The sequence below is a fragment of the Nematostella vectensis genome, chromosome 7 (assembly GCF_932526225.1).
Source record: "Nematostella vectensis chromosome 7, jaNemVect1.1, whole genome shotgun sequence".
In the NCBI taxonomy this organism is placed as follows: Eukaryota; Metazoa; Cnidaria; class Anthozoa; order Actiniaria; family Edwardsiidae; genus Nematostella; species Nematostella vectensis.
The window spans coordinates 14508192-14530972 of NC_064040.1; the positions used below are offsets into that span (position 1 = coordinate 14508192).

Genomic DNA, 22781 nt, shown 5'->3' on the forward strand with positions numbered 1-22781 from the left:
TTTGATGGAGGTGATACTTTATTCAGAAGACTTTTTAACAAGCAGTTATAACAAATATCCGCATGGTACAGGATTGGACGAGCCGGTGACTCGAGGGGTGACAGCGTGCACACTTGATGCGTGAATAGGTGTAAGAATTGAGCAACAGGTTTAACCGAGTGGTACATAATATACCATCTTTAGGGTCTTCAGGAAAAAAAAATTCTAAGCCATTTAAACTACTGGGGAGGTGTTTCACAGATAATTCAAATCAACCCAAAATCTGGAAACAGTTTCTAACACGTCTAGCTACTCGGTAAAATGTTCAGGGGGCGGGGCCTTTGTCAAGCCACACATTGGCCAGGGGGGGGGAAGCAGACGCCAGTTTTTGTAACATAATTTGTGAAATTCTAAATCTACAAAGGAGGGGTGGGGGCAGTCCTTTCCATATCAAATATATGTTGTCCTTCGTCTCAATGAGGCCCTCCCCTCCACCTGGCTACATCATCTATGTTCTCGATATAACGACGTGATTTCTCAATCCATTGTTATATCGTTCCCCTGTATCAGATAACAAATTGACCTAATTGATCTATAAAGTTACTTGAATGCTTAGATCAAGACCAGGTAATGAAGGGAATCTGGAGTTATTAACGCGCATTCAATGTTCTTACTATTGGTCTTGAATTTATTAAGTCATTATTACTACATCTATCTCCACTCCGGCTGAATTCTATTCTATTCCAGTCCAGTACCCACCCTATAGAATTCACCCGGACACAAATAAATCCATGACCGACGTAAGGGTGATCAGGTTGCCAAGCGACAACGGGCAGCTCAGTCAAGCCTGGGTCAAGAAACGCCAAAGCGAGGCTATAAAACGCTTGCCCAGTTCCCTCGGCCCAGGCCTAGCGAGCTGTCCGCCATTATGGTAGCAAAGCTTATGAACGTGAGAAGCCTACTAGCTGTGAATATCAGTTACAACTGCTGTAAGCCAAGGGACAGAAAAGATACTGTGATCTGCATATATTTCCCCAATTCCTCAATTTTAGATACGTTATTAAACCCATGGACGGATTTCAATCTTACGATGATTTGTCGATAACACAACGAGGGTGCAAGTCACGTGACACCATAGTCACGCGACAACTTTGAGTTAAATACGAGAGATATTACAATAGGCCGAAATAGTAGCGCGTGAGATAAAAAGAATCGTAATAAAACCTACAAACGAGTTTTTTTTTACCAATTCCGGGTAAAAAAACATATGCTTTCAAAGAAACTCGTCCAGGGATTGAAAAGGAAAAATATATCTTACTTTCCCATTTATTAAACATCAACTAGTGCTAACGTAGATTGCCCATTCTCTGTCCCTTTTTCTGTAGATGGAGGAATTCTTTTAAAAAAAAAGCCCCAGTTCTGCTTATAATCGATTTAGTACGAAACGGTGCATTATGGGATAATTGAAATAATTTCAAGGTAATCTAGATGTCGCTGACGTCACGCATTTCCAACGACGTGTCACGAAGATTGCGTGACCAGCCTAAGGGAGCCGTAACAGGGCGCATATAGTAGGCAAGCGGCTACACGCCGCAGCCAGTAAAAATTAAATAGTTGCTAAGACTATATACACTTTTACATTAAGCAATTCATACGTCGTCCACGTCAGTCATGCTTTATTGGGTGTTGCATGACGCGAAAACTCTTGCTTGCCATGGCAATATGCTTGGTACTGCAATCCATCTGTGTGCGACTAAATGTCTCAGACGCGCAGCTCGCGTGTGATCGGCCCACGAACCGCATTTGCGAGAGTCACCCGGAGGCCCTAGCAATCCGCTATGGGGAACGCCATTAAAGTTTTAATTCATTTGCAACCTTGGACGCGATATTCTTGAAATTAATAGAGGAGCCCGAAATCCTCTTGAAGCGGACGCCGTTGAGAGAGAGCCGCGGGAGCTTGCAGACTTCCATCTCCCACTGCACGTGATTGTTCTCAGCTGGGCTGCCATGGCAACACAACAACAGATACTTTTCTCTCTGTTCATAGTCACAGTTATTGGCCTCGAGGACTTTCATGATCTCCCTTATCATATCGTAAGGGTCCATGGTGCTCGTGGTCTTCATGCTCCACGTGAAGCGAAGCGAGCGCGGTTTCTCGTTGGTGTCTCCCATTGACCTGGAGGCGAAATAAACACGAACGTCACTGACGCGCCCTTCCGTCACGTGACTCGTCCACCACGTGACGTCACGTGACGTGCAGCTGACGGAGGCGAGAGAACGGTGACTACACCTGCCTTTTTCTCTGCTTTCTGAACGAGAGCCTAGCAAATGTTCCTCTCAAGGACCTAGTTCGCGTCCTCTGCCCACTGGCCCCCGGATCGGGTGAGGGCTTTGACCCTGATCTCCCGCTTCCACGGGCCCTTGAATGCAAAAAAGCAGCGCATCAGACCCGAGTGGCCGCGTGCGCCCGGGTCCTGTGACGTCATCTAGTCACCTGTGACGTCATCAGGTCACGTGCTGCACTGGCGGCGGCACACTAGGGACCTCCTTGCAACACCACGTGCTGAACACACCCATCACCACGGCACGCCACGTAACGATCACGGTACGCACACGACACACGAAGCTCACACGGGTCACCTACTGTCCACTGAATGCTCACGCACTGTTCACACACGACACGGAACGATCAACCACCCAACACGGCAAATTAACGCTTTCGACACGCACACGTCCATCTTTTACACACAGAAATAGCGGAGGCAAACAAGAGCCGTGGTGGCGTCGGAGATGGTGCATAGGGGAGTGGTCCTCGGTGACGGAGGTGCTCCGAGGTGCAGGTGCTAGTGGGGGAGGGGCTTAATATGCGGCTAGCTGCTGTCATGGTTACACATTTAGCTCGTTTATCTCACTTTGGTTTATGATTCAATCTACGTTTTAATTTAAGCACAGTGTGCGTTTTTTTGTACATTTGTTCATAGCTCACAGCTAAGTTGCCGAAAAAAATGTTTACACCCGTGTTTAGCCTTTGTAGAAAAAAGCCTTTTTATGAGTTAAAGCAGGTTCATTTATCATTAGCATGCAGTAAGGGTTAATATGCTTTGGCAGGTCAATGCCCCCAAAACGCATATTATATTAAAGAGTAAAATACCCTCTGATTTTTTATCGTTTTAAGTCAGGACCAACTATTCTTGGGACAAATGCAAAGTTTCTCTTATGTTTAAAGGGGCAGTCGCACCGGTAGCGGTATTTTTTTAAAGAATGCTACCGTCACCAATCAAGAACAGTAAAAAACTACTAGAAACTATCTAAAAACTATTTGATTGTCTTCTTGTGAGTAAATTCGGCGCGATGCAAACGGATTTCACATCTACATACTCTTTCAGCCGTCTATTTCGCTCTCAAGAAATGACGATTCCATGGTGTATTTTCAATTTGAAACGAAAGTGCGACTGCCCCTTTAATATAGTTTATACTAGCAGATAGCCTTATGCAGATTAAACCCCTTGATTTCAAATTCTTCAACATGTGCGCAACTCTCATTTTAAGCGTCCGACATTACCGTACCTAATGAACCACCACGAGCCGCAGACGAGGCAGAAGACCACTCCCTTCGTCATCTTCTCCTGATTGGACACAATAACATACAATAAAGCACGCCGCACGACACTGGACACGAACTGGACTCCCCTGTAGCGCTCAGCGGGTGAGTGAGATCAACAGTGACAACACGACAAGAGACGATAAATGACATGTAAACATACGACACTGAGATCTGATGACACGATGACATACGACACCGACATATGACAAGTTGTCACACAACACAATGACATACGACACTGACATATGAAACGATGGCATACAACATATGGCTCGTTCTCATTCGACAATAGCATACGACGAGATGGCCTTTTACACGATGATATACGACATTGACATTTCACATGTTGACACTTGAAAATGGCACGACGATACAACAGCAAAACAGAGAACATATTAATGACAGAGCCACAAAGGCTTACACGACAACATGACGACTTACCCACAATAGACAAGGACACACGATATGTCTGAATAAGGTGGAATGTACGCATGCATGCAAAACACGCTGCCAGCGGGACCCTGGCCTGTGCACCAAGGGTACAAAGTGTTATAGGTGGGGTTAGGAATCAGTCATGGCTTGTGTTAGAATGTTACTAGGAGCCCTCGAGTCAGCCGAACAAAGCGATTCTAATAATCTTCAAGTTAATATCAGAGGCAGATTCTAATCATATTTAAGATTTTTTTTATAAAAAAAATTACGCATTATTGTTTTTTTTGAAGACTTTGAATTAATAAAATTAAATAACAGTTATAGCTTCAGGGACTATTGGAAGAGTATGATATATTGCTAAAAGTTGTTTATATGATTTTTCTGACTTCGTTGCAGCTTTACAATTTAGCGGTGGGCTTCTTGTAAGCCTTGTATTAAAACAACAATTTCTAGTACATTTGCAGACCTCTTTCACAACCCTTCACCTTATCTCCCACATCACACGCGCACACACATAACAGAGACCAACACACGGAGACAGAGCACGGGAGCATGCAGGATGATCCATGCTCTTACAAGGAGATACCTGTTTGCTTAGCAAAAGGAAGATATTGAATAAAACGCGGATAGGCCAAAATGTGAACAGCATGTGCCCAACACGTGATATGGGAGTCTCGTGGTTAATTGGAGTCTCGTGGTAAGAGCATGAACTGCTAGGAGGGCCCGAGCGTGCAATATACACAACTATGGGGTGCAATGGGACGTGTACGTGATCGGTTCGGGGTGCGGTTGTGAAGGGATGACAGTTAGTAGTAGCAGTAGTCTAGACGGGTTAGTTGTAAGATGGGTAAGTAAACGCGTGACACACGGCACGGATGAGTACGAAACAGTGTCAAGTTGCCCCAGACAATCCACGTTGTGACCACGTGTTGACCACGTGATGACCACGTGATTACATTTACACCAGACTACACAACGATAAAGGGGCCGCAAGGGAGTCGCAGAAGGTGCCAGCACTCGGCGCCTGGGGAACTCTGGGTAGAACTCTGGGTTGGTTTAATGGAGCTGCTAGTCAAGGCGCCCTGTCTTTTGGAATGTCCGCCAAACTTTAGAGCATGTCTTAGTTTAACTACCTCAGAAAGCATTGAAAGTAGGCATCTTGATCGTATAACACACATTTACAAAAGGGCATTGGAAATTCGCAATCAATATCTTATCTCCTGTTTTATTTTTCACGTTCCTTGTTTGCCTACACAATTATTTTGGGAAAAAATTATTATTATAGTTTCCCTTCTCCCTTCAACGTTCCAACGTCTGTTGTACAGATGTATGTTACTCGATCAAATCAGTGTTAACTTCGATTTGACGCATGCTCGATATGTAAGAGAAACGTAGGGTGAAACATGATGAATCATCATCAGTTTTATCTATGTACGCTTGTCAGTTAAAATGGGCTGGGTTATGCTAGGGCATTTCATTGGGTCAATCTAGTGGAATGAGTTAGTTTGTTTCACGCATGCAATGTAGAAGGGTTGAACAAATCACCTATAAAATAGTACAAGAATAAACACATGCACTGAAGACCGCGAAGGTCGTCATACCTCTTACTGAACCGTGAAGTCAGTTTACTAAAGAGAGATGGTCTGTTGGAAAGACCCGGACTGTTGGTGTCTTGAGCTCTTGAGAGGCCTTCGTCGCGTTGTCTGTCTCGCGGTCTCTCGCCACTGTGGAACGTGCTGCGTGCCGCCATATTACGCGCTCCGAGACGTGAGGACGGAACAGGGATGTTGGAATTTGGTGTTGATCTGTAGAGGGTGGCGAGTGATATTGAGTGTGAACAATGATAAAACTCATGCAAACGGGCAGACGTCAGACAGACCAATGGACAGAAAGACAGACAGGCGCTTGGATAACCATGGACAGGGACAGAACATGGGCTGTTAAGACTACAGTATATTTGTAAGAAGGTACAAATGATAGAATGAGGTGGTTCACCAACTTGACATATAGCGGACTTATCTTACAAAGGTAACAACAAGGCAGTGACGGCAGAAAGGAAAGAAATGGATTCAACAATTCAAGGAAAGCAAGTGAATAAACCAAGTTTCACGTCCAATGTTGCAGCCGGTTCAATCTAAACGTTTCAGTATTTAAATAGATATACCTCTTTGATGTCCAATCTTCAAAACATTACATATTTATCAACTTGGATATTATATTAAGTAAATTTAATCAATTTTATGCTTTTGAATTGGATAATCCATATTTCTTTATTTTAGAGTTGCATTTTTGAAATAAATTATTTCGAGCCCAAGAAATTGAATTATCTTGCTCCCGAACAGTTCGGAGGTCGTTCTTTATTCAGAACCGTTTACCAGTTTGAATTTTTACTTAGTTTAAGAGATTAACGATCAAAGTGATTAATGGAGGTGATTTAAATCATTCAGATGGTTTTGTACGGATTAAGTGTAAATTTTACGTATACATTGCCTTAAATGAAGTTTCCAACGCCAAATTTCGCGTCACTTTATTTTTACGAAGTTTGAAATAATCTTTCAGAAGGTAAGCGTGATGAAATGATGTATTAGTTGAGATCGGGACACGCCCTGGCCTTTATCTATCCTCTTTATTTTTACGAAGTTTGAAATATTCTTTCAAAAACTCTTTTTACACCAAAAACTCGCAATGCAAGGCCGAGGTGGTTCATTTATAAATGAGGTTTAGCGTGATGACATGATGTATTAGTTGAGATCGCGACTCACCCTGGCCTATATCTATCCTCTTGGTGAGTGGCTACCGGGGGGAGGGACCTACGAGTCGGAGACAGTCGATTGACAGCAGGTTTAGTGGTTGGCGGAGGCCTGGCTGGGGGCCTGGCCGGTCCTTCTGTGCTTGTTCCAGGCTCCGTGACAGCACTGACGTGGGCAGAGTTACAACGATGCAGACCAATGATTAGAGCATTCAGTTTAAGGTGGTTGTTAAGTGTGAAGTGAGTATAATGACAGATTAAAAGGCTGTCAAGACAGGCAACGCGACTTTAAATTTAACCACCAAATTGGTTACTATTAGAGAAATCCTTTCTCCGCGGTTTATTAGTTTATATTTAATAGACAAGACCAGTTAACTTTTGAACGTTCAATTCAGGAGCTTCTTCACTTGTAGGATTCGGAAAGAATCAGAACTTTTTTGGTCAAAAAATGTTATGTACATTTAGAGTATTTTATGGGAAGGAATTTAAAGACGGACATCTAAAAAGGCCTTTGAGTGGAAGTACAGTAATAAGTGGAATAAAAGAGGATCAGACGATTATTGCATAACTCAAACAGAAGCTAATACGATTGAGGCGAGTGTGATATTCTACTATTATATGCTTTTTACTTCTAATGATATACTTCTTTATTACAGACTAGGGATGGTTCAGAAGGTTGAAAGGGACAAGCAGGAACATAGCCGCATAACGAATATGTTGACATTTGTACCTTGCATCTTTGCCGTCGATCTGCGATGACCCTGTTTGGGTTGAACTATTCCGCTCGTTTTCCCGCTCAGCTCTCCTCTCGCACACAAACGTGTTTCGTCTTGACATACCAGGCGGCATACTGTGTTGCTGTAAAGAAAAATCAAGGCACTTTAGTATAGAAATGACCCATTTTTAGGAAAATGGTAATTTTTTTACAAAAATAACATGGTTAACAAGGTTGTTTTTTCTTCAAAATTTGTCAAAAACTGCAGGACCTTAACAAAACCCTAGGTTTGACCTGCAGTTGTTTTGTGTTGTTTTCGATATTTTTTTAAGACTCACGTCATTTTTAAGGAGTACATCGTCATTTCTATTTAGAATGGATTGCGTTCTAAGTTCCACAACGATTTAAGCAGATGTTATTAACCTAAAAAATTTTGTTAAAAAGTCTGCATCAAGGATTTGAGGAGAATCTACAGTCAATACTAACTGCAAGTGTAATAAGTCTGATTATGAACGTGCATAAGCAAAACACTGTTTCAATAATGGAGTCGGTAATAGGTTTGAGTGTTATCTGAGCCCTCACCCTCTGCGCTCTGCCCCTGCCCCTTGTTCTATCTTCCCTCTCCGGAATCTCAGCCTTGTTCGGGTTTGCTGCTCTGCCTACCACAGGCAACCGCTCGTCCTCCTTGGCGTTAGCAGTGCCTGGTCTCTCCATGCCTGGCCGTGTGGTTGGACGGCCGATAGCTGGTGCTGGTATAGAACTGTCTGCTGTGGCACTTGTCCTGGAAAACCAGGAGTAACAAACATGCATCAGACTTTGTCAAAAGCACAGCTAATTGAAGATAGCTGCCTTATCAAAGCTTCAATTTTGCAATGACTCTTGTTAAAGACTTCCATAATGTGACCAGAATCCTACCTGTGTCTTGGCACGGCTTGCCTAGACTGTGGTGGTCCTGTCCTGTTAGCCCCTCTCTCGTTGGGTCCGTGGGAGTGTCTTCTGGGCAGCTCCCGATCTGCCCTTTCCCTAGCTCTAGTACTTGTGGTTCTACTTGGCCTGACTGGCGCTGGTACGGATGTGGTGGAGGGGGTGAGTGAAGTTCGGGATGACCCTGTGTTCATAAGAGGGTCTCCGGATCCATTCAGCTGAAAAGAAAAGAACAAAACAGTTAGACTGGAAACATTTCTCTTTTTAAATCTCCCAGAGTTTGCTCAAATTTCATAGGAGCATACCACAAATGCCAATACCACAAATGTCAAAGCATGCAGAACAGCTGACATGTCTATTGAAACTCCAGAAATAACAGCACATCTTTCCGATGACAGAAAACTTAATCCATTTATCTAATTTAAAATAGAAGTAAACATAAACAATGATTCGGTCAACTCCGTTAAACTTGGTGCATCAGAGTTCTACTAGCAGTGTGAGGGGCTGCAATGACAGCGGTTGGATTATTTTTTTGGCTTGCCATACACTCACAGTAAGTCCTTGTCTCTTCTCGTCCAGTAACAGGTATGTGGCCATGACCTCATCGTATCGGTTATTTGACAGTGCCTCATAAATCTCATCCCGTGTGAAGCCCATTTGAAGCATAATGTCTAGAATTCAAGAGGACAACATTAAAGGATGTTGATTAACCACTCCTTTTCTATTGTTTATAATTATATATTTGAAAATACAACAGTTTATTTTCAAGGAAACTTCAAAATAACAATCTACAAAATAAAGTCTGATTCGCTATTGACGATATTCGATTGCAAGCTTGAATTAGCTGATGGAAGTTGATGCTTTGTGTCACTCAAGATTTAAGTACCAGAGTCTCAAGCTTTGTTCGTTTACTATGCAGCCCTTTACTGACTACGCTCCTCATAGTCAGTGCATAGTAAAAGAACGAAGCTCGGGACTCTGGTACCCAGAGTATTCAAGATTGAGCGGGAGCATAAAATGGTGATTGGCCTTCTTTAATCAAAAGTGCAACAACCATGATTGCAATAAGGAGACCAGAGAACAAACAGAATATATTTTACTAGCACATCTTGCTGAATCAGGAAAGGGCGAAGGGATGCATGCAGGTCCACACAGAATCACCAAATCAGAGAAAACATCAAAGAGATCAAGAAAAAAGATTGGAGAGCCGTTTATTCGTCCATCCATTTATCAAAGAAAAAAAATCCATTTATCAAGAGAATAATTATATGTGCTTCAAACCAGAAAAAGGTCATATATAAAATAACTTTCTTGTTGTTAAGTTTTATAAACTGTTTTTTTTTAATTATTGTTTTTGTAACCCTGTCTTACAAATACAGGAATTTTTTTTTCATTTGAAACTTTTTTTATTAAAATTATCTTTCTTGATCCCTGGCTTTTTAAATAACATATTTCAAAAAAGTCAGCTCTCTAACACATAACTGACCATCCTTTTGAACTGTTAAGGATTCAATGCCCTTATATATTTTTTAATATTTTTACAGTTTTATCAGTTGACAATAGACTAAAAAATCCAAAAGTATAAAAACAATATTAAGTTAATCTATTATCTTTTCTTTATGCAACCATATGATGTTAATGTTAACTTTTCAACATAATGAGTGTACTGAGTTTTACAAAAAGCTTAAAAGAATTACTAGGAAAATCAGAGACAGTTTTATATAAGTGTGGTCAGTTACAAGAGAGCTGACAAGAAGAAGTCAAAAGTGGATGCCTCACCTATTCGTTTATCATCTTTCTTACCTATTCTTCTCTCATCATTTAATTCAGCTGATGGTTCAAGGTAAGGTTTGAGCTCGTTAAGTTCATAGTTTATATTCATCCATTTATCTGTCATAGTTTGCTGAAACAAGCAATAATAACAACACTATTAGAACCTTCTGAGGCTTCAAAAAATACTTGAGAGATGAATATAATAGTTCACATGCTTTATCGAGATATCGCATTCACAAAACATCATGCTTTTCTGATAGAAGATCCAATAGACATTTTGCCCCCAGTCTAACCTTAGTTTAAAAACAGAATTGTATATAGTGAGACAAATCAAGGCTTTGTAAGACACACTTTAGTATGCATGGTTAGGTGTCATGACATTTAAAAGGCATAAAGTGGAATACATATAGACAATGAATCATATCTCACCTCTAATCTAGCTCTCTTTTGAGGGTTTAATACTAAAAATTTCTTCAATAGATTTTCACAGTCTGTTGGGAGGACATAAAAGAGTCAAGACAATGCACCCACGGGTTGTTATATATCTATGATGCCAGCAAAAGCATACCAGCTCACACATCTCCATCAGCATTGCGTCCTAAAGAGGACATGAGAAAGCATAAAATGCTGTTGTTGACAAGCTGTGATGCCAGCAAAAAATGTGTGTATGTCAGACATGTGCCATGCAGCACCTTGTAGCCAGAATCATGGATCTAAATCACCCTAATGAGATAGATGGCATACCTGTAGACATGTAAAAGGGTATCCTATATTTTCCTCTTAGTACTCTTTCACGTAATTCCTACAGGTAAAAAAACAAGGAATTTTAGTACATCCATCCTGGGTTACGCAAGTAACCCATTTCAAGAGCACATGTTTGAGTTGTTTTCACATTTTAGCTGCAAAGAACAACCTTATATTCACTGTGCAACTTACATACACCCTTTAGTAACCTTCTGGTGAAGTAATATAAATCAAAATTTCTCATTTGTTTAATTGTTCATTTATTTTATGGCTTAAAAAATATTTGATGGCCACTGATTTGCAACCAGATTGTAATACAAGAATTAGTTGCAAATGCGTTTGCTTTAAAGCCCATATTGTGGTTAAAATACAATAATAAAAAACAATCTACAAAAAAACAAAAACAAAAATAAAAAACAGCAGAACATTGAATAAGGATATCCATAAAAGAGCAATAAACCAGATGGTACTGTACTGACCTTGAGATTTTGGCCATCAAATGGAAGAGAACCACTGACAAGTGTGTAGAGAATAACTCCTAAACTCCAAACATCCACCTCGGGCCCGTCATACTTCTTGCCTTGAAACAACTCCGGAGCAGCATAGGGTGGACTACCACAAAATGTGTCCAGCTTGTTGCCAGGCGTAAACTCATTACTGAACCCAAAGTCAGCAATCTTTATATTCATGTCGGCATCCAGCAAAAGGTTCTCAGCCTGAATGAGAAATAAATAAAGAGGGTAAGGAGTATAGAAAGAATTTCATGACAAACAAACAGCAAAATAAAACCCCATCTACACTAAAAAAATTTAGTTGACAATTTTTAGTTGACAACTATTTGTTGGCATCTAAACTAGCAATTTTTCATATGCGACAATATTTAATTGCTGAGAAAATGTGTCGTAGCCCGCAGCGCTTCATGGGTATCAAATAAATTATAAAATAAGCATAAGTGAAAACAAGCACAGGTTTAGAAAGCTTTATGTACCTCTTAATGTTTATACAGCTCTTAGTGACCGGGATTCAGCCATTTATAAGTTAACCATGAACTACTGCAGGGTTTTATACATTGATTCGGGGGTATTAACCCATTGACTCCTGGCTATTTTTGAGCTGAATTTACAAAAAAAAAACCAGACTGAAAACAGATACCTCCCCCCCTATTCTGAGTTTTATACAGCCCGTCAAAGTCAAACACAGCTGCACCTAGTCAGCGGTATCCAAGCTTTCCAACAGTGCTTTGCGGTCCCCACTTTTAATCCCTCGTCGTTGTGCTGAAGCCAGCACAAGTTGATGGTTGCTTGTATTTTTCATCAAAAATACAGCTATGAGCATATTAGGAGAGTGTCTCAGGACATCATGAAGTCTTTTGGGGCATAACTGAGTGCTTTGCTTATGGATATTTGCAAGCAAAGGTGGATTCATGATGATTTTTTCTTGTTTGGCTTTGCCTGGATGAGAAAATAATTTTCTAATGAATCACCACAGCTCTCCTAAATGCTGTCTTTTCTGAAACCAAATTGATTCCAAAATTGTTTACACTGCTATTCTGGGTCTGTATGACCTGGAATTGATTTGTTTGGCTTCGGGGTGAAAAGACTTATAAAAAAACATCTGACTTTAGGAGGAGTGTTGACTGGCCCTCCCCTCGTGAATTTTTCCCTGGATCTCCCAGAATGCTTTGCAATCCGTAAAGGCATCTTCATGGTTTTAAAAGCCTTCAAGGAGTGGACATTGTGTTTTGAGGCCATGGAAATGAACCTGGAGGATCAGAATAAAGGTATCTATTTGTGTCTTTAGCTGTGTTTGCTGATCTCTCTCCCTTGTGTGGTATTTTGAGCGTTTTATTGAGAGGGGTGATTCTGCTTTTCCCTCCTTGTTCGATTTGAAATTTGTCAAAGAACCTGTGCCATTATTTGGCTTAAGAGTAGTTGCCAACACCTTGGTTGGATGCATATCTTCAAGACCATTTATCCCTTAGACTGATGCCTGAGTATCTTCATCTTGTTGTGTTTCGTTTGCATTTATGAATTTTTTGGGTTGTGGGTACTTCCCAAAGCCGGTACAGGCCGATTGAGGGGTCAATGTGTTAATGTAATTGAAATAGGCATATATGGATTTTTACGATGCCAAAGCAGAACACTAGTTTTTTTTTGCTTGTCTGCAACCTTTCTATTCATACCAGATTTACAGTAATTAAACTCCCAACTAATTGGCCGTGGATTTTACCGACAAAGCTATGGAAAAAGCTGCCAGACTGCTTCGGTCTACACAAGTGTTATACTCTTTCTCACAGTACTGCAGTTCTACTAATGATTACCTGGAATAGGCCAGTTTACCTTGAGATCCCTGTGTATCACATGCTTCTGATGGCAGTACTGAACAGCAGAGACAATCTGGCGGAACTTGGCCCTTGCCTCCTTCTCCTTCATTCTCCCATGCGCCACAAGATAATCAAATACTTCGCCTGTGGGGTGCACACAGATCATCAAGCAAGCAATAACACCAATAATGATGATCATTCAAGCAATAAACACCAATAATGATGATCATTCAAGCAATAACACCAATAATGATGATCATTCAAGCAATAACACCAATAATGATGATCATTCAAGCAATAAACACCAATAATGATGATCATTCAAGCAATAACACCAATAATGATGATCATTCAAGCAATAACACCAATAATGATGATCATTCAAGCAATAAACACCAATAATGATGATCATTCAAGCAATAAACACCAATAATGATGATCATTCAAGCAATAGACACCAATAATGATGATAATTCAAACAATAAACACCAATAATGATGATGGCTGGCTATATTAATGATGATTGGTGCTAATATTAATTATGATGATGATGATGATGGTGATGATATGATGATGATGATGACAATGAAGGTGAAGATGACGATTATGTTGATGATGGTGATGGTGATAACGATGATAATGGTTGATAATAAACGTGATTTGCCATAATGATTATTGATGATAAGGAATAATAACCAGTGATAATAACAATAGGCGATGATGACAATAGGTGATAATGACGATTAATGATAATGATGACAACTGTTGATGATGACAATTAAGGATAATAATTACTGGCGATAAGGATTACTATCAGCAATGATGATGATATAAATAATGATTGGCGATAATGAAAATGACAAGGATAATGTGGATGAGCTAACTCTCACTGGCATATAATATTGATAGTGATGATGCTGTTAGTAATGTTAATCAGTAATGGTGACAATGACAGTTATCAATGATGATGATGAAGATGACAAGGGTGTATAAAATAACCATCTAATGCTGATGATCTCACCTCCACTGGCATATTCCATTACAAGGTACAGCGTCTTGTCCGTTTCTATCACCTCATAAAGTTTTACTAAAACAAGAACAACATAATAATATGATGAGATCATGATGAGATCTCATAGCACTTATTAGATGTAACTAACATTTGAGGGTCCAAAATGTAGGCTTATGGAATGAGGGTTTTTCAATTTAGAATGTCCTTGATTTTAACATAATCAAAATGACCAACATCACTAAAACAGGATTATTTTTTTTTATATACATGTTACATTTTTTTTTAATATTTATAGCAAACATGTTTTTCCTCTAGAGGTATTTAGCACAAAGTAAAGTCCATATAAAAATTAAACAGGCCAAGCAAGATAACTCACCTATATTAGGGTGGTCAAGAAACTTCATTATGCGGACTTCCCTAAAAAGCTGAAACAAAGACAATGTTATTAAAAAATAGTGCAAAATAATTTAAACACATTGTAGTAATTTTGCACAGCATTAATAATTCGTATGCTACTATTGGTGTATCACTATAGGGTAATTTAGTATTCCAATGATACGAACACAACGCATAGAGCACACAAAAGGACATTTTCATTTGAGAAAGGCAAGCAGAGGGATCTAATATGTTTGCTTTTATAATTAACATTAAAAAAGGAATGATAAGAAGCAGGAAACAAAAGATTAGACAGGATAAAATACAGATTTAAAATAGGAGACCACTAGAGGAAAAACATTCCATGAAATTTAGATGATTTTCAAGTTTTGAAAAGAAGCCTGTTCGATTATTTAGGGCTTATAAAAATTAAAATTTAGGTCCATTTCAAATAACATTAAATTAGCATGGAAACAGTGGTCTAACACAAAGACTCAAGAGAGGAAAGCATCTTATGAGAAATGATGGAACTGAGAAGCGAACAATTCATAAGAAATATAATTACCTCCTGACAAGAATAAACATTCAGACAATTAACTTTTATCAAATAGGTTTAAAATTACATATAATAACACCTTCATATGACAGTATAATGCAATACTATATCAAAATATATGAAACATATTATAACATAAAGTGTTTTTCCTTTATGAGTTAGTCTGGAAAATGCAGTGAGGAAAAAAAAATGCAGGGAGTGAAAATTTGTTTTTTAAGTAAACATATCTCTGTGATTGGCTTGTTTTAGTCAAAACAATGCCCATTGATCATAAATGTTTCTTACTTTAACAGACCAAAACAATAATTACTATTGACAGGACTTTAATCCCCAAGGTTTTTGAATTCAGAAAGGAAGACAAATAGAGGAACAGAATCTATATTTGTTTGAAAACCTCTTCATAAAAAAAATTAACATTAAAAAAAAAACTCTAACACTGATCTAATCAAATAAATGTACCACTGGCATTATGGACTAAGTATTTTATGTGCCTATAGACAACTGCTGGAAGCTCTTAAGCAAAGAGATATCTGAAACCAGACATGTTCAGATCAGTCATGTTTTAAATGTTGATGAGAATAAGGTTTCTAGGAGTCCTGCAGATATTTAAGTTATATGTAGGTAAAAAATCAAGGTGTCAAAGTACAAACAATAACTCAGGACTCTCAGGAAAAACCAATAAAGCTGGTTTCCAGTGACAAGATAAAATGTTTTTTTTTTTAACACAGACACTATTTGGTATTAATACTCTCAAGAGCCAACAATCTGATTGAATACAAGACTGAGTGGAAAATACTCCAAATTAATTTACTGTTCATACCACATGTATTTTGAGAGCCCTTATGGCTACCAAGCCTTCATCTACACCACAACTAATTGTGGGAATCATGGTGATGGGAATCTTTTTACCAATTCTTTTGAGGTTTTAGTGGTCAAAGATTGCTTGTTTAAAACCTAATAGTGGCTAGGTATAAGCATAATCTATTCTGACTAGGGGATCTGAATGGATCTATTTAGCACTTCTAAGATTATTCTTTTGATTAATAGGCAGGCTAACATACTTTACCAGAACAAACTGGAATGAACTTATTTGATATATTGTACATATGAGAATTTTAGCTATCGATGAGTGAGGGAAATGAGGACCTAAAGAACTTTGCTTTGGTTGTGAATATTTGATTTGGTGGAAACCTTTAGGAAGAGATACACTTAAAATAATCATTTTCTACTTTTTAGCACTTTTCTTACTAGTATGCAAATACCAGCTTCAAACTACAAAATAATGACAGCAACTAAAATACAGAGCTTAGGAGAGAACAGTTATTTTCAAACGGGCTTTTTGTAATGCACCTCAAAATATAATGAGATTATGAAGTATTTTCTAAAAACAATCTTATAGGGAATTAAATGGTAATTAATGTAAATCTGTCAGTAAAAAGTTTTCTGCTTGCTGTGAGGATGTTATATCGTGTTTGAATTTTCCAGCATAACAATTAACTCTCAGTAAATGGCTTCTAGGTGGAATATGGCAACTTTACAGGTGCAGTGACAAAACCACAGCTAAGTAAATTTAAAACCAACACAACATAATATTCTTGTACAAAACGCTTTTGTATTCGATTGTGATAAAATTGTTACTGGACACAATGACAACTAGAGAATCCCAACTGTGAGGGGATTATTTGGGTATGACACCCAATAACTGAGAGCTTTCTATGGTAGGCAATATTCTACCCTTGACGACATGTATTATGATTTTGAATCTATTAATGTCTTGTAGTTTTGATTTCTCAAGTATCTGATTGGAAGAATTCTACAACCACTCAGATGAATGTTACTGCATGTTATGTAGGTAGCACATGGCTGTCTGCCGGAGAGACTGTGTGAGATGTGATTTTAATATTTTTCCTTGGTCTTAACTGGGGTTTACTCATTGTAAAAGCTGTCTAAAGCGTACAGAGCATGGTTTTAACTGAATTGATTTACAAGATTAGTGATGCAGGAATAATCCCAAAATAGTATAATTGCATTATTATTTCATTACATTACAGAATAAATAGGGGAAGTGATTTATATATCAAGAAGTGTACAGCATGTAATTATGATGACGCCTTGGCTATCTTGACCAATGGCTAAGCACTATTTGGTGTCTAGGCTTATTAGAATGAACACGGCTGACAGCAAAAAGTTACAGGAACTTATTGGGCATACAACCTGTTATGTGGTGGCATTAGAAAAGCAGGGCTCTCACCACAAAAATACCTACTTAGTAATAACCAAAAACATAAGCAACACCGAAATTATAGCACCCTTAACCCAGGGAACTACACAATTCTGTTAAATCACAGTGCACATAGGAAGATTGATACTTTGAATTTTTCTATTAGAATTCACTATGTCTACAAACCAAACACCAGTTCGTCATAAATTATGAGAAGTGCAAATACAAAACAACCATTGGAGTTTTTAGCGGATGTAAACAATAAATGTACGCTTCTAGGCAGTCTCTTGGGTTTTGAGTTAGCTCTTCGGTGTTAAAATGGTGACAGTGAATCGTGTAAACTGGCAAGACCATCGGTTCGGTTGATAAATTAATCACAAGGTTGAAAGCGCCGTTCAAAATCTGGTGGTCTCGTCTGAGATAAGACTTACTTCGGAGTGTACTAAGATTTTAGAAACGCACTTTCGATTTTTGAATTTACTGATGTAACCAAGAGAAAGTGGTTTCCTTTTTAAAACATCAAGACTAGAAGGCGAATAGATAAACAAGATTTTGAATTTCGGTGAAATCATTTTGAACAGAACGTGTAGTGTGTAGTTAGTTAGACCTTCGAATGTTTTTGAAACTTGAACTATTTGAGTTTATATTACAGATGAAAAGTAGATGGATAATTTTATTGGCTCAGTAAAATATACCTGAGTGGTTTGATTACTTTTGTGTGTAGAAAACGACTCCCAACCCCGCTAACAAAAACAACCCGTATGCAAAGCAATAAAAGATTTTGGAAATACACTGCACATCGCTGCGTTTACTATGTTCCGACATTCCGGAAGCTGCGAGTAGAATGCTTCGTTCAACGAAACCGATCGCAGTGAACAATCTCGCAGGGATGTTAAAAAGTTTATCAGATCGTTCTGAATTTTATCAAGCCCATAGCTTCTAGGATTCAATGTTTAGGGACTAAAAACAAACCGAAGGCCTTCATGCATGCAGGGAACTGCATTCGGAATAAATAATGACTTTGCTATGGTTCGACTCTGACATGGAAAAGTGGATTCGTCTTCTATTTACCTTCTAAATACTCAGCTTTAATAGAATCTTACCTTCTGCAAACTGCTAGGATTTAGCTGTGTTTTGTCGATTATCTTAATGGCTACCTAAATAGAGAAAAAAAAGGGAGGTCGTTAGGTCTTCTTGCTACCCGGCAAGAGAAGATTTCATAGCACAAATCTTGATTTTGTACAACTCTAATTTCAGCACCTGAAATTTCGACTGAGGGGCCGTCGAAATCCCAGCCATTTTCGCTCAACACTTAATAATTCTAACCTCTTTTCCGGTGGGAACATGTTTCGCTAGCTTTACTTTAGCAAAATTCCCCTTTCCAATGGTTTTTATAAGACGGTATCTTCCGATGTGAACCTCTTCGGAGTTAGCACCGGACGAGCGGCTACGAGAGGACCTTGAAGTTGAACTTGACGAGTGGCCATCCTGAACCTTGCAGAGAAAAAACACCATCAGAAACCTCTTGATAATAAACCAATGAGCTCTGACAATAAAATGTCCAGCTCGTTGTGGGACTTATCTCTCTTATTTTGACCCAATATCCTAAATAACTGAGGTTCGCTTCACGGGAGTTGGCTCAAAATGGACGACTCGCATTTACCGGGAGTTAGAAAAAAATTCACTTAAAATTTCCTTCGCTTGTATTCAGTCTAAGAAGTCAAAAAAACTCGCAGACGAGTCCTTGTTATGTTCTTTATCTCTCCATACTCGAATAACGGCTAAGCCGAGCTTCAAGATCCCATAAACCGGGAAAGAGTAAAGCTATTCGTCGTAGAGTAGGAGCCTTGTATAAATACAGCGTCCTCGCGAACAAAGCCTAAGAAATGACAAGTTCACCTTAGATGTCCGCGATCTAACTCGATCCTGGCCACTGTGATCCATGGGCAAAAGATGGAGTTACCCCGCTCGTAGCCGTGTTTGCTTAGATCCAAAACAGAACAAAATTTCTGCGTTCAAATAACAGAACTCAAAGTTGTGAGTCGAGTGGGAAATGATGGCCGCCAAGAAACTGCCCTCGACCCAAGGCCGACCCAGGCCCTCACACGCCCCACGGCCGAGTCACGCAAGGGACGCCTGCCACAAAGTACGTATTATGGACCCCTTCTAGGAAAAAACAAGATTAGAGAGCGATAAACGCGGGATCGTAGATTGTAATGCTTCCGTGCACTATCTTTGACGATATCGAACTTAAATTCTGTTAGTTTTCGACAAAGTGCATTTTTTCGATAAAACTAAACCAAAAATTACACGAAGTAAAATTTCAATCTCAATGGTTAGGCTATGTTGTTTGTTTTTTTGAGTCGTGATCTCATAAGGTTGCAAAACGAAAAAAGTCAAATACGGTAAACGTGTAAACTTTAGGGCAACATTAATTTTTGCGTTTAACATTTTTGCGCGCAAAAAAAAACCACCGCAAAATTATTGATTAGAAGAGCTATGGTGCGCAAGGATAAACACGTTTACTTTAAAAATTACATTTTTAAAATAACGTCAAATATAATCATCGCTGATTAGAAAAACGCTGTTTGTTTTCAAATAATTACGTTATCAACCAACCCCAGCGCGAACATCACAAAACGGGGCCAATTATTTTTCTCTGATCACTACATAAATTTGATATATGGCGTATTTTTGGAGATCTCCGATAAAAAAGTCACACTATATGAGGAGAGTCGGGGTTTTGTCCTGAAATCACATAAAAGCGCAAACGATGCCGATGACACATTAACCGTGCAGTGATTAATAACGTGCATTGAATTATTCGGAAAATGAAAGGATTACAATTCTTTGACAATATATGCTGTCATGAACTTCATGTGAGTTGAACATCAACACGCATTGAGATATGGTTGGCTCCGCACTGCCGACCTAATCATGCAAAAAAAACATCCAGATACTAAACTGTAGCCTTACTGTAGCAATTTGTTTGTCATGGCTTCGTGTTTTGTCATCCGTTAGGTCATTCCGATTATAATGATGTTGATGTTATGTTGATGACAATGTTGTGGTGTCATTGCTTTTGTTATTATCATCGTAATCATTTGCCTATGGACTGTTTCGATTGGATTGCGTCAAATTATCGGCCCCGTACACAGCGGCCACCGTTTCTTTCAATGCCAATGATTATCATCAGCTTGAGGAAACGCTTTTTTGACCTTGAGCTTTGACACGAAAACACCGACATCTGAGAGGCATTTACGGACACGTTTCAGATACGCACACATGGAAATTCCAGAGACAAGGCACTTGCCGCCCGCAAAATCTCACAACTCAATGTTTTTTTTTTCGCCAGTTTGTTTGTGGTTAAGCTGTGATTATCTCGGCCACAAATAACACTACGGACAGACGCAAAATGACGCGAGTAAATACGCATATTGAAACCGTATTCGACAATTACAAATTCCTTATACTTATTCCAAAACGAAATTACTTGCAGTTATTTCCACTTGAGAATCGTGTGACACATATTGACTGGTTTCTAGATTCTGACCAATCCTAGGCAATCACGCTCGCCTCTCAGTCAGTGGCCACCTGCTAGCCATGGCAGCCATGGTCCACAGCCACCTGAGACAGCGGCCATCGAGCTAACCCGGGACTCAATTATAGTGTCATGGCGGAAATACGCAGATAGAAGGTTAAACCGCTTACGAGAGAAGTACGCGTAAAGCCATTCCGATACTAATTTATGTGGTTATATGTCCCACTTGTTTCATTAAATGCCTGAGCAAGCTTCATTCAAAACGACTCTGCGAGTCTGCAGATGGTGATTGGCTTGTTGCTGTTGAGTTCGCTGTATTCATATAGACGTTTGAATAGATTATAGGAAATAAACACAATGTTTTGTTGTGCCTTACGACCTCTGGCCATTTACGGGCTTACAAAGGGTGTATCTAAGTATCAGCTACAGTTTTGCAAGCTCATTGTTTTATGCCGATGCGCCATCTAGTTCGTTATCAGTATCTTGCTGTTTAAACAATTCATTGATGCATATTTAAAATATTTGCTTTTCCTTAAAATGTAGGCATCATTGCATCTTGTTAAAACACGTCTCCCAATACGAAATCTCTCGTTTGCTAAAAGTAATTCCCTATTTCCATAAATTTCCATTTGTTCGTCGGAACAAATAAAATTCTTGTAGAAATGAGCTTTTAGTTGGGTCAGCCTTAAGACATCTATCACTAAAAAGGCCCTTCAGTTATAAAAACATCGCGAATAAAGTCGAATATCACCCTTTCTATGACAGTCCTAGTCCAGGTGATAAACGCAGCAACAAATGACTGCTGATTCTGTTGGGAACTGTTTGAGATAGCAAAGGGCTAAGCCAAGGCGAAAAAAAAAACATTCGTAACAGCTCAGCTATCGCTGATCCTTACCGGTCTTCGTCGAGCATAGTTATCCCTCCTCGTATCATCCCTGCCAGCTGTACTCCTTGAAGATGCTTCCATTCTCTGGCCCGCGGGGACGGTAGCCATTTTATACGAAGCACGGTTGGCATTGTTACGAACGTTTTCATTCTCGCCGAACGCCATTGCATTGGGTTCAGCACTAGTGATAAAGTGAGTTATTATTGCCATGCATCAAATAACATATCTCGACGAGGGGGTGCGTGACATCAAAGAAACGTCATACTTCTTTTTGTCTGGCGTCACAAAAGTCACGCAATGCCAATCATTATTGTCATTAGAAAACGGCAATAATATGGACAATTAACAACCAGTTTGATTAACAACCAAGGACTAATTAAAGTCTTAACTAATTATTTTCTATAGTATTTTAGAAAATAAACAAAATGCTTTTAAAGCTCGCCCTCCCCTGATCATGACTCATCATCGTTTAGTAAAAGTAATATTTCCTCGTCTGTCTTTTGTTGGTATATAATGATAAATCTTAGAGATACGCCCGGAATAAGCCAAAATGCACTCACGTTTTTTTTTCTAACTCACGAATATAGGAATGCTTGTTCTAAGCAAAAAGAGAAAAAAAAACATCGACAAGTCTTTTTTATCCACTGATCACAAATATGACGGCTGCCAAAAGCGCTTTGCCTAGCGTTGGTGGTCGCTCCTAGGAATTAGAATAAAGCGTTTCGCCTACCTGCCCTAACTTAAGACAAAAAAAACACACAAGTATCATTATTACAGCCACACACCTTTGTTATTGTTTTTATTTAAAATTGGAAGGCGCATAATGTGATAAAATATCGAAATAACCAACTGAAAACAAAGTTTAACACTTTAATTTCCAAATGCAATCGAAAATATCTCATTGGCTTCCGCAAGGGTTGGGTATTATATTTTTATACACTAAAATT

General features: G+C 39.1%; 1 protein-coding gene across 8 annotated transcripts; it reads right to left on the bottom strand.

Moving 5' to 3' along the window:
• On the bottom strand, positions 1-22042 carry LOC5501593 (MAP/microtubule affinity-regulating kinase 3). 8 transcript variants are annotated; one of them, XM_032369888.2, is made up of 18 exons: positions 21844-22042; positions 18734-18901; positions 18511-18564; positions 14632-14680; positions 14265-14330; positions 13260-13387; positions 11400-11636; positions 10921-10978; positions 10606-10667; positions 10183-10306; positions 8956-9074; positions 8395-8621; positions 8062-8260; positions 7495-7622; positions 6778-6930; positions 5617-5820; positions 2274-2399; positions 1-2155 (listed from the first exon to the last, which is right to left on the bottom strand). In XM_032369888.2, exons 1-18 carry the CDS (start codon positions 21997-21999, stop codon positions 1831-1833), a joined length of 2583 nt encoding a protein of 860 aa, XP_032225779.2. In that variant the 5' UTR covers positions 22000-22042; the 3' UTR covers positions 1-1830. The 8 variants fall into 8 exon arrangements, with proteins under 8 accessions (XP_032225779.2, XP_032225780.2, XP_032225783.2 ...); XM_032369889.2 differs by having other exon boundaries at positions 10207-10306; positions 21844-22041; XM_032369892.2 differs by lacking the exon at positions 21844-22042 and adding an exon at positions 19307-19525.
• Positions 22043-22781: the final 739 nt, after the last annotated feature.

Bases quoted from the DNA above. Each gene is read 5' to 3' on its own strand.
- LOC5501593 (XM_032369888.2), bottom strand. From the start codon at position 21,999: ATGGCGTTCGGCGAGAATGAAAACGTTCGTAACAATGCCAACCGTGCT. The intron at 18,902-21,843 runs GTAAGGATCAGC...TTTCTCTGCAAG, and splicing joins ACTATGCTCGACGAAGACCG to GTTCAGGATGGCCACTCGTC. The intron at 2,156-2,273 runs GCAGGTGTAGTC...TTTCGCCTCCAG, and splicing joins TTCAGAAAGCAGAGAAAAAG to GTCAATGGGAGACACCAACG.